General features: G+C 38.7%; 2 protein-coding genes across 3 annotated transcripts; both read right to left on the reverse strand.

Moving 5' to 3' along the window:
• Window positions 1–154: 154 nt before the first annotated feature.
• Window positions 155–3,010, reverse strand: LOC147860550 (pentatricopeptide repeat-containing protein At3g09040, mitochondrial-like). The gene has a single exon (XM_087325055.1). The coding sequence runs from the start codon at window positions 2,749–2,751 to the stop codon at window positions 205–207; it is 2,547 nt and encodes an 848-aa protein (XP_087181181.1). The 5' UTR covers window positions 2,752–3,010; the 3' UTR covers window positions 155–204.
• A 2,083-nt stretch (window positions 3,011–5,093) lies between these two features.
• On the reverse strand, window positions 5,094–9,578 carry LOC147860551 (uncharacterized). 2 transcript variants are annotated; one of them, XM_087324991.1, is made up of 4 exons: window positions 9,469–9,578; window positions 6,106–6,228; window positions 5,903–6,000; window positions 5,094–5,811 (listed from the first exon to the last, which is right to left on the reverse strand). In XM_087324991.1, exons 2-4 carry the CDS (start codon window positions 6,202–6,204, stop codon window positions 5,721–5,723), a joined length of 288 nt encoding a protein of 95 aa, XP_087181117.1. In that variant the 5' UTR covers window positions 6,205–6,228; window positions 9,469–9,578; the 3' UTR covers window positions 5,094–5,720. The 2 variants fall into 2 exon arrangements, with proteins under 2 accessions (XP_087181117.1, XP_087181118.1); XM_087324992.1 differs by lacking the exon at window positions 9,469–9,578 and adding an exon at window positions 6,380–7,836.
• Between the last annotated feature and the right edge of the window lie 2,880 nt (window positions 9,579–12,458).

A 12,458-nucleotide genomic window follows, 5' to 3' on the forward strand; every position in this document is an offset into this window, starting at 1 on the left:
GCATCAACAACTGTTACTATTTCGTTGATGTTCATTAGTGCTTAAATGTACATCTCTGATGTATACTTATGACTCTAGCCTTCTCCTCTTCAGGCTTCTTTTGTTAATGGCCATTCAATGATGGAAATGTTAGGGTTGTGACAAAATACACAAATTTATAAAATAAACAAAATAATCTCAGATAAACAATGGTTCATCCACATGCTAATGGGCATATCCGTCATTGGCTTCAATCTCGTTGGCATCTTCCTCCACATGAACAGTTGCATAAATGTTTCTCATGCATACATATGGCACAGAATCAGTTTCATTTAATTGTACTGCATAATCGAAGGCAAACTTTCCAAGTTTTATATTTCCCAATCTTTGACAAGAACCCAATAGTGCTGCCCACATTGGAAGATAGTCTGAAGTTGGGATCTTCTCTATCAGTGCTATTGAATGCTCAAACAATCCGAGCCGACCAAAAAGATCAACCATGGATGTGTAGTGCTCTGAAGTAGGGATAATGTTGTAGCATTTGCTCATCGACTCAAAGTATAATTGGCCCATGTCAAGCAAACCAGAGTGACTGCATGCATTAAGGACTACACTAAACGTGACTGCATTTGGCTCTATACCTTCTCCTATCATCTTGTTGAATAATTCAATAGCCATCTCATCATAGCCTAGATGGCCATATCCAGCTATCAGGGCAGTCCAAGATACCACATTTTGGCACTGAATCTCATTAAATTCAGTTTGAGCTTTTTCAACTATGCCACATTTTGCATACATGTCCAACAATGCATTGCCCACCAAGACATCTTCTTGCAGTTGCCCATTTATTATCTTGGCATGTATTTCTCTGCCCCTATTAATTGCTCCAATGCTACCAGATGCTTTCAACATACAAACAAGAGTAACCACATTTGGCATAGCACTCTCACAGTGCATTCTTTCAAAGCATTGAAGTGCCTCTTCTCCATGCCCTTGCTGTGCATATCCTGAAAGAAGTGTTGTCCAAGAGACAATATCTCGAACCAAAAGCTCATCAAACACTTCTTGTGCTTTTGTGAGCATATTACATTTACTATACATATCCACCAATGCATTCCAAACTTGAGTATTTTGTTCCCATATCCTTTCTCTACTGATATATTCATGTATTTCGATACCCTTGTCCAGTGCTCCTGTGCTGCTACAGGCTTTCAAGATGCAAATGATAGTGACCTCATTGGGCCATTGGCCTTCATGTTGCATTTGTTTCAAGCAGCCGAAGGCTTCTTCAATAAGTTTCTCTTGAGCATAGCCGGAAATGAGTGCAGTCCAAGATACAATGTCCCGAATCTTAATTTCTTCGAGCACCTTTCTTGCTCTTAAAAGTGCACCACATTTGGCATACATATGAATCAATTCATTCTGAAGAAGAATCTCTTTATCAAACAATTCTTCTTTATGAAGCCGAGTATGTATCATTTTGCCCTTCTCGACCTCCCCTAGATTACCACAGCTCTTTAAGATGCAAAAATAAGTGACCATATTTGGCAAGATGCTCTCGCGTTGCAATGATCCAAAATGATTCAATGCTTCTTCATCTTGCCCATATTGACTATTTCCTGTGATAATTGTGTTCCAGCAAGTCACATCTCTAGCTAGAAATCCACTAAAAATCTCTTTTGCTTGAGTGAGTTCACCACATTTGGCATACATATTCACCAATGCATTCCCTACCATAATATTATTCCTTACCAATGGCTGGCTTAGAATCTTGGCGTGTACTTCCTTCCCTATGTTGATGCTCCCACATGCTTTTAAGACAGAAACAAAAGTAGCTGCATCCGGAGACAATCCCTCACAGCTCATAGATTTGAACCATTTCAATGCTTCTTCAGCATGCTCATGTTCAGCATAATTTGCAATCAACACATTCCAAGCTATTCCATCTCGATCATGAAGGTTATCAAAGACTTCTTGTGCTTTTGCAAGTGCCCCACATTTACCATACATATCCACCAATGCAGTTCCAATCAATCTACCCTTATCCAGGAACAAAAGGCCCTCTTTAATAATCTCACCATGTACTTTTTGACCCTTATCAAGGCTTCGAATGCTACCACAAGCTTTCAAGATAGAGAGAAACGTGACCACATCAGGCAACACTCCCTCTCTCTGCATTTGTTCAAAGAAATCAAGTGCTTTCTGGCCATCTCCATGTTTGGCATATCCTGTGATCAACACACTCCACGATACTACATCTCTTATCCTAATCTCATCAAATACTACTTGTGCTTTCATAATCATACCACATTTTATGTACATATCCACCAATGCCGTGCCAAGCATAGTATCCTCATCCTTTTCCTGAAAACCTCCTCCCTTGACGATCTGAGAATGTATTTTTTGGCCCTTTTCAGCGTCTCTTATATTACCACAAGCTTTCAAGATGCAAATGAATGCAAAGGCATCTGGAAATATTCCTTTGCATTGCATATATTCAAAACATTTCAGTGCTTCCTCATCGTAGCCATGATGGGAATACCCTTCTATGAGAGAAGTCCATGCCACTACATTTTGTATAGGAAGCCTATCAAATACTTCTTGTGCCTCTTCAAGTGAGCCACATTTCGCATACATATTTACCAAGGAACTGCCCACATAGATATCTTGGTCCAGAAACCCTAATTTTACTACATCAGCATGTACTCTGATTCCTTGACATAGATCCTTCTGTTGTGCAAAAGATTTAAGCAAGAGCGAATACTTTCTCATGTGGGCTTCGTGATAACGCTCTCAACTGACGATGATGGTGAGCAAAAGCATCGTTTCCTATGATGAAATTCCTTCGTTTTTTTCTTTTTCCAGCCATAGCTCCCCATCAGTGTGCAGAGCTTGATCTCAGCAAAGCTCTGCATGATCCAACAAGAAGCTTTCATCGATGTGAAACAAGAAGCTCGAGATTATAGCTCAAAGATCCCAGTACACGGAAAATTATTCAGAAATATACCCCCAACCCCTCAAAATCAGGCTGTATTTGATATTCGAAGTGGATCGATCAATAGACCCCGAATGTGGATCACTTCTCCGAGCGATCGAATGTGTTGTGGTAAGTGAAGCTTTCGAAAGTGGGTAGAGCTCAGAATGTCCTTCGAGCAACTACCGGGCGAGTGGGTCTAATCGATCCGCTCTAAAACACTTTGCATCGCTTCATATGAAAATCTTTGAATGGCTTCTCAATTCTATAAACTCGAAGAAGTATCGTCTCGAGTCTGGTGTTGCACAACTACTCATCACTTGATCGATCCTACCAATGATGGCAGAGGTCTTATAGATGATATTTTATATGTTACTGTGAATAGTGAAGCCCAACATTGTTGGCCAAGTATGCTTTCTATTGTTGAGTGCCATGCTAAACCGTCAGGATCTTGTTCCCGTTTGTCTTCTTCCTTGTAGCTATGGCGTAGGATCTTTTTGGGTCTTGAGGGAGTAGGCCATACTTAGCTTTCTCTAACTCCAACAATGAGTATATGAGCACAAAATTCATTCGCAATAAGCTAAAGAGGAATAACTTCGTGTTATAGCCAATTTGATGCTAGACATTAACAAATTTAATAGTTCATATTGGTTAACATATTGTATGGTTCTACTGTCTACCTAATGTTATAAGTGTGGTCACTTGTTTTGCATAGAAAGGTACAAGGTGATGACATCCCTTTTGTATACTTGGTTGAATATAAATGGGGGGTTCCAACTCTCATTGTTTTTGAGAAGGTCAACACCAAACATTGGGTGTATTGGTTTCTATCGAAATCAACTCACATATTTATCTTCATTGCTATTGCTTCTCCTTTTTTTTTGTCTTTTTTATGTTCTATTATTGCTCTGTGCTCCATGACATCTATAACTTTTTGAAAGACTTGCAGAAGTGAAGAGATGATTAATCAGTTGTTGAGAAGAAGAGAAAGAGTTTTGTTGAGGTGGGAGCAAAATCGCTTGAAGATAACCACCATATCAATGAGTCAATAAGGCTCGAATATTTGCAAGTTTGATGGAGCAAACTTCACCCTATGGAATAATTAGATTGAGGATATTCAAATTCATGCATCGACAAAGACTCCTCTTACTATCTGCTTGAAATCTATCAAAGGCTAAGGAAGATCAACAAAGTGTCAAACTGAGGGTTGGAAATCATTGATATCAATTGGTGACTAGATCATTGTTCATTGTTCATGAGTTAGTGCTAAAGAGTTGATTGAGGATGTAATTCAAGGACAATGAGAGATGCCTATCAAGTGGGACATGAAGGTACGGGGTTTCTAAATCATCAAAATGTAGATGCCTAGATCAACTAAGCATAGAATGAGCCTACACATGCAATGTGTATGATTTTCTATATATGTATACTATTATGTATAGCAAAGTTGCCATATTTGGCAGACTTGAGTGACTTAAGAATAGTCTTTTTGCATCTTTGAGCAGTGGGCCTACGAGCAATGAACTTGTCAATATTTATCTTCATTATTTGTAGGTCATGAGGGATTAGGTGATACTCAAGCTGTCCTAACTCCAACAAACCTTAAAAAGATTTAGGAAAAGGTAAACTATATGACTCATTACCATAGAAACAAACAAACCATCTCTATAGTGTTGGCCCTCACATTTCTTAAATCTATTGCCCATGCATGTATTATTGCAATCAATTTAAATCTCATACATCAATAAACTACATACTTCCAATCACTTGCATCATGGAAATTTAAATGTTCCCCACAAAAATATAATCTTTTGCTAAACATGGAAAAGTACTTTGAAAAAAATAAATAAATAGATAGCTTTCTCAAGAAAGAAAGAAAGATATATTAACATCTTCTCAAGAGGAATATTCTCATTAAAGTTCAATTTTAGTCATTGGTTACTATTCTTTATTTCCTAATCTTATTATAATCAATATCCCAATATATTTATTACTCCTCAAATTCACACATATGCATTACAAATCATATGCCCGTTTTGAATAATGACTTACAACCTTAGGCTAGGTTCACATGAATGTTGTGGCCACAACAAATGTTATGAGAAATTTCGTATAAATGACATACATTTCACACAGGGCATTCAGAAGAAGGGACTGAAAATAGACAGTATATCACCAAAAAGGTGAAACATATTAAAGTAACATTTACATGCTTTTCTAACTTCTACACAAGCACTGTTTAAATGATTTGTGAAAATATCTTATCACAAGGCCTTTCAAATTGCATCTGATAATGGAATCCTTCGTCCTGTGACCAGACCTAGCCAACTTTTGTGCTGTTGTGGTTTCATACAAAAACTCTTTTTTTTATTTGACGCCATTTACATCACCAACTTCTTGGGGTGAGTTGCCATACATGCAATATTTATTATTTGGATCAAATTCGCTGCCAATGAAAGAAAACCCCATTGATCTCAATGATAACAGGAAAACTGTATTACCACACTTCTCAATGAGATGTCTCAAAAGAGATAAGTTGATAATGCATGTATGTCCTCTTCTTTGAATGTCTGGTCTTTAGAAGAGATGAAAGTGATCTGGTACCATTTTGTTTGTAATCATTTGTTGTGTGGGGCTTACCATTTCAAATTCAAGCTTGGGTTTCCCACCTATTACAGAAGAGAATGCATGGCATCATCTGGAAAGCTTGCTCTTGAATATTTTTGGATCAGAGGTTATATATCACATCTTCAACAAAATAGTACAGTCATTGCTGATTTTCCATAGATAAACTATTATCTGAACTAATTTTCTCCTTAAATCCAAGCTGTGCCAAATCCTGCTTTGCCATTAAGTTTCTGCAAAATAGAGTATATGAATATATTTCAAAACATACTAGCAAAGCATGTTTTACCATCCCTATCAAAGCTTAGCCAAGAAGACTCCTACTTTTCCATGCGGCACTCGAGATAACGTTTTGATAAGCTTCGGCATTTCTCAGCTTCAAGTTTGTTTTGCTCGAGACAAGACATGTAGTCTTTCATAGCCTGTGCTTGATGAAAATGCACATCAGAGAACATTAACTGCAGAAAACCACCACCACTACAAAAGGAACATTAAACAGAGTGATAAAAAAAAGAGAAAACACACACTTCCTTGCACTGTTGGAAATGATCCAAAGGAAAAACTCCCTTTTCTGGAGCAACAGGTTGTAATCCACGAGCACCGCCGAATGCACCACCGGATGCCATACTCAGGCTTTTACAATAAGTAACCTGTAATACAACAGCAAATCATAAAAATTCTCTATACTACTTGCATGGTATCTATAATCTACTATAAAGATGAATTTTGCATCAAGTTCCTACGTCAACAAACAAATCAAATTAAACATGTTATCAAGAAAATTGAAGGTGAGGGTATTACCCTTTTACACACCAAATCCTCCAAGCTGAAGCCCTGGCTATGTGCTATGCCATAGTTAGAAGCTTCTAGCACATAGTTTGGATATGAACATGTACACTTGATAGTTCATGCAAGCCATCATTACAAGGGTGTACTGGGATAAATATCAACATCATAACTGAATGAATGATCAAGAAGAGTGTACAATAGGGTAACTATCCCTTTATATATCCACTTCGAGATTGTGTTCAGAACATATATGCGCATCCACACTATAAGCCTAATGCACAGTCATTCACTTTACCTATGAACTTGTGGAAACTTATATTCAACATGTCCATTAAGGACTCTTACAATCTAGATCCAACCACACCCCTTGATACCCACACCTTCCAACTCTGTACCATACTCCATATCTCGCCATCAATCATTTTCCTTATCATACATCCAGACGCCAGATTCCTAGGAATATGCTCCAAAATCATTGGTACAACCAGGATTATAAAGGATGTATTGAAACTTCCAACAAACATAAACCTTTGAGAGATTACATAACAAAATGTTCACAAGCAAATGTGAACCTTTACGTGCCAAAACAATTGCACCATTATAATGCACAGCATTGGGATTGATACCACCTTTTCATGAGCAAAGACTTGGCTGCTGCTTGACACAAGAACCCCAAAACCTGATCCTGATCAAGGATCCACAACTATGGGATTCATATGTGGAAAGTTTGTATCACGTCCCTCCCTTTTACCATGATAATCTGAGATGCACCCTACTACCTTCAATTTCTTTACCTCATACAAGGTTGAGAAGGTCATGGGACCTTCAATATGTACAATCATCTGACCATACAGGGATACAAGCTACAAGGCGAACACCTCATATATGCAATACGCACACTTGTTCCTATCCACATGTTTGATAAGGCCTTGGTAGAGGGCCTTTCCAGAACATGTGTAAAGACGTAGAGGACCATTGTGAGGTTCTTGGGTCCCAATATATGACTCTTCCATGATGTTCAATATAATGGGAACGGTGATGAGGTTCTTGGGTCCCAAGACATGACTCTCCCATGATCAATGGAATGGGAAACGTGGTGAGGTTCTTGAGTCTCTTCGGACTCTGCATCAATGAGGTAGCAGATTACATCATTCATGGAGGCCACGAGGGAATTCCCAGATTAGATACACCCATTCACATTCTTCCTTATGTTGATGACATATTCTTTGTCACTGAATCTCAATGAGAACCAAAGATATTATATGTTGTCATGAACCATGAATCAGGGACCATAGTGAGGTTCTTGAGTCCCAAGACATGACTCTTCCATGATGTTCAATGGAATGGGAACTGTAGTGAGGTTTTTGGCTCCCAAGACGTGACTCTCCCATGATCAATGGAATGGGAAACGTGGTGATGTTCTTGAGTTCCAAGATGTGACTCTCCCATGAGCCGGGAAGTGAGGACCAAAGCAAGGTTCCATTCACATTCTTCCTTATGCTGATGACATATTCTTCGTCACTGAATCTCAATGAGGACAAAAGATATTATATGTTGTCATGAACCATGAATCAGGGACCATAGTGAGGTTCTTGAGTCCCAAAACATGACTCTTCCATGATGTTCAATGGAATGGGAACTGTAGTGAGGTTCTTCGCTCCCAAGATGTATGTGACTCTCCCATGATCAATGGAATGGGAAACGTGGTGAGGTTCTTGAGTTCCAAGACATGACTCTCCCATGAGCCGTAAAGTGGGGACCAAAGCAAGGTTCCATTCACAATCTTCTTTATGCTGATGACATATTCTTCTTCACTGAATCTCATGCAGATCTACAACGTCATCTAGATCCCCTAAATGGTTTTTACTGTGAAAACGCGCTCACAGTAAACCTAGGACATACTAAGGCCATGATCTCAACTGCAGTAACTTGCTGACACACTGTCTTTACCTATCAGGATGGCAAGTTGAAGTACTGGATTCCTATGTATATCTAGGAGTTGCATTTACAAGCATGAATGTGGTCTTCCTTATGATCCAACGTGTTTACTTCAGAGTATGCAACTCAAGCCATGCTATAATGGCAATGCCACCAGGCACACTTCCAGGAGCACCACTCCAAAGTATGGTTATTCAACATCATGGCCCATCATACACTCGTGTACAATGCATCCATATGGGATCCAGTCCTCCCCATGTACATGTGAACACAAGTAGAGAGTTTATTAGTCAAGATGTAATTATGGATGCTACATCGTAAATCATCCAGCCCACACAAGATCATTGTTGCTGAATTTTCGGCACCAGCCATGATGATAGAAGAATTATGCCAGACAATGAATCTCATCAACGGGATTTGAACCATGCCACCTCAAAGAATTATATGTAAGGCAACTAAAGCATTAACGCAAATGGTGACAACAGAACATGCAGAACGATCATAAAACTCAGATGTGATGAAATGGTTCAACAATAACCTCGACATTAAGAACACGCAGCATCCCCACAATGGTGGAAGCATTATTCCATACAATGAATCTTGGCAGCAGGATTTGAACCATGGCATCTCCAAAAATTACCTCAAAGTTTCCTCTTACCAAGTAGAGATTGAGGTAGGACGAGTCCTCAGCTTACCTAGCGCTGCATTTTTTTGCAAATTATGTAATGTGAGATTGAAAGCGAGGAAAATTTGGTGTGTAAGTTTTCAGCTTTCAACCACATCAGAGAAAAGAACGTCACCCTCTACCCAAACCCCACCACCATTTGACAAATGATGGAGAAGGCTGGCCCATGAAAGTCTAGCCAAATCTTTCAAGGCCTTGCAGGCATTCTCAAATAGTAAGATTTTGTATTGTAAGATTGTAGGGGTTCCTTGTATACAAATTATATTCCCATGTTCGGCATTTCTTTCTTATGCAACCTTCTCAGAGTTCAGTTCTAGTAATGTTCTCTTGATCTTGAATCCATGTTTACTTTGGAAAGTTATCTCAACAAAAATGAAAATCACATCTCAGTCATACTAAAGGAAACGAGCAGAGAGCAGAAAACCTGTCATATACTGTCTTACAGCACAAAAAAGAGAAGCTCGGAGAGAGAGAGAACCTGATCAGATTCTGCAACAGAAGAGAAAGGATTCGCATGAGCGGGATGCCATCATTGAAGCCTAAGCTAAAGTCCGCCTCTCATACGATGTAGTGTTGAAGAAAGGGTTCATGTGAGTCACATACATACGTACATACATACATACATACTACATATACATATACACATAGAATGAACCATACGTACCATACGTTCATTCGCATTCGAGTATGCTTCAATCAAACGTGTATGGTAAATAATCTCAAAGTTAGATTAGATTGACTAGGGTCTATATTATATATTTATTCACTCTCAATCCTAATAAGTGGACTCTAATCCATTGTGAACCACCAACATAAGTATGGTTACAATATTTGCATTGTATCACATGCATACTTTTGGGATGCGAATCAAGACATCTCTATCATCCTCACTTTAGAACTTTACAAAAAAATGAGTATGAACTATAATGATTGAATCAAAATATGTCATTATAAATTTTAATCAAACGTTCAAAAACTCATAAAACGTATATTCGAGAATATGAAGAAAACATGACATACGCAGTAGTAACATAACAACTTACCACTAGGGTGACCTAATTTCTAATAACAAAGAAAGAAAGAAAGAAAGAAAGAAAGAAAAAGGAACATGACACTAACATAAAATTTTGCCATGACATAGGTAGTAGTAGCATAATAACTTACCACTCGAGTGAGCTAATTTCTAATAACAAAGAAAGAAAGAAAAAGAAGAAAAAGGAACATGACACAAATATAAAATTTTGCCATGACACTAACAAGAGGATGTGAGAAAGCTAGGAATTGAACCCAAGTCACAAGTAATAGTAGCATAACAACTTACCACTAAGTTGTGCATAGTTGAAATAATAAAAGTAAAAGAAAAAAACTATTATAACACTAATATAAAATTTTGCTATGACATGGTACTAATGAGAGAGAGAGAAAGAGATGAGAAAATTGAGAATTAAACCTAAGACATACTCAACGATAGCATGACTCATCACCACTAGAGTAAGCTAAATTATAATAACAATAAATGAAAAAAAAGAAAAAAAAAGGAGCACATATTTTTCCCATTTCAAACGTGTTCGTTTCCAAACGTTTCCAAACGTTGGAATGCTTGCACGAACACGAATATTACGTTCTATGCATATACATATACGCTCGTGACTAACTACTACCAAATATTTAAGAGGGCAAGTGAGGGAATCGCGGAGAGGGACGGTGTAGGTCGCACCGCTGATGGCGCGTTCGATCTCCACCGTCCAAGATGGATAAAAAGCTGATAACGTCTATCACTAGGAGCCCAACTCTGTGTAAAGGAGCCCGACTCTCTGACATCCTCTGTGAAAAGGAGCTCCACTGTCAGACAACCTCTATGTAAAGGAGCCCGACTCTGTCAAAAGGAGCCTCGCTGTTTGACAACCTTTGTCATCAGAAGCCCGACCGACTCAAGGAAGGAGCCCGACTTAAAAACAAACATCAAAAACTCCAAAAAGTGGTAAGTGTACAACAAATATTTGCCATGAAAATGATCATAAAATTTCTCAAAAAAACCTAAAGATTCAAATAACAAGTCTTACATAAAATATTAAAACATCAAATGTTGACAACCCTAAAATGAAATATGAATATACACGTTACATATTAAGATTATGGCTCATGTCGGGATGATTGCAAGATGCAACCACAATTTTTACATGTAAAATTCGAGTCCCTTGAAGTCAAGGTCAAGCCATCGCAATGCAAACACCGAACCTTCTCATGGTCACCTAGCCCGATTTGCACCTCTTTGTAGTTTTCCGGAGTGGGATTTGGAAGTGTTTGGGGAGCTACCAGTAAGTTCTTGTGAGATGTCTATTGTTGCATTTCTTTTGGCACCGATTTGTTGGTTACGACTTATTGATCTGCCATCTTCTTCATTGGTTGATTTTGGTGCACCAACGCAATACACCTTCTCAACCACATCTTCCAATGTTTGTATACCTTCGACAGTAGTTGCACGGTCGAAGGTTCCTAACCCTTGCTCGAGACATTGAAGCGCTTTCACGACCGTTTGTATTTTGGACTTGAATTATTCAATCTCGGATGTTGTGGGGTTTGTCTCCTTGACTCGTTCTACCTCTGCCTCCACTTCTATTTTTGTATTATGGTCCATTCGCATTTGGGTCACGTGATCTATAAAAGGCAATGAGCCACATAAATGTGGCATATGCCTCTCAATAATCATTCGGATACCGAGTAAATGCTTACATTTACTCGCAATGTCTTGGCAATCACAATATGAACATTGGAGTGAGACATTATCCCATAGAGTGGGAGTCGTCATGCTCAAGATTCTAAACCAATATTGGGCCTCGTCGACAATTTCCATTGTGAAAGTATCGTCGACATACCTTTCCAATATTCTCTCCGCTTCTTTAAGTCGGAACCTTTGATCCCTACAATTCGCACGGGGTGCAAACCGACCACTCTCACATATTTCTTGTTGTTGCTTGTACCACTCTATTACCGTCCCTCCTATGCAAGTGCCAGTTTCACTGTTCCCGATTAAGACATGCAGAAGGTTGATAATTGATTGGTTTATTGTTCCTCTCAAGGCAATATACTTGATAAATTGCCAATGTCTTTCCACAATATTGGCAGTGTCAACATGTCCATAGTTGAACATTCTACCAAACTTGGGCTAGAGTTTCCTCCACACACATGTTAGACCACACCATCCTCCTCTATATATTGCCAAACACCGGGCTTGTCTGCATATTCTACCTTTAACTCCTCACACATCGCATTGAATGTGGATTCAGTAATGCATTGCATCAGTTGGCACATTCGTTGATAAAGATGGCTTCTCTAAGTTGCACTTACTTTTGGCAACAAGTTGTCCACCCATGACTTTTTGGCGTGAACCTAACACACAGGAGTCAACAATGTGTTTATGACCGTTGCCCATTTACAACAATCCAAGATTGACGGTATGTTGCAACC

Source organism: Azolla caroliniana, unplaced genomic scaffold (assembly GCF_043228905.1).
Source record: "Azolla caroliniana isolate FFs.n. ecotype wild unplaced genomic scaffold, voAzoCaro1.0.p SCAF_9, whole genome shotgun sequence".
NCBI lineage: Eukaryota > Viridiplantae > Streptophyta > Polypodiopsida > Salviniales > Salviniaceae > Azolla > Azolla caroliniana.

Excerpts from the sequence above, each read along its gene's own strand:
- LOC147860550 (XM_087325055.1), bottom strand. The coding sequence starts at position 2,751 with ATGAGAAAGTATTCGCTCTTGCTTAAATCTTTTGCACAACAGAAGGAT.
- LOC147860551 (XM_087324991.1), bottom strand. The coding sequence starts at position 6,204 with ATGGCATCCGGTGGTGCATTCGGCGGTGCTCGTGGATTACAACCTGTT. Across the intron at positions 6,001-6,105 it reads ATTTCCAACAGTGCAAGGAA|GCTATGAAAGACTACATGTC; the intron begins GTGTGTGTTTTC and ends CATCAAGCACAG. Across the intron at positions 5,812-5,902 it reads CTCGAGTGCCGCATGGAAAA|AAACTTAATGGCAAAGCAGG; the intron begins GTAGGAGTCTTC and ends TCTATTTTGCAG.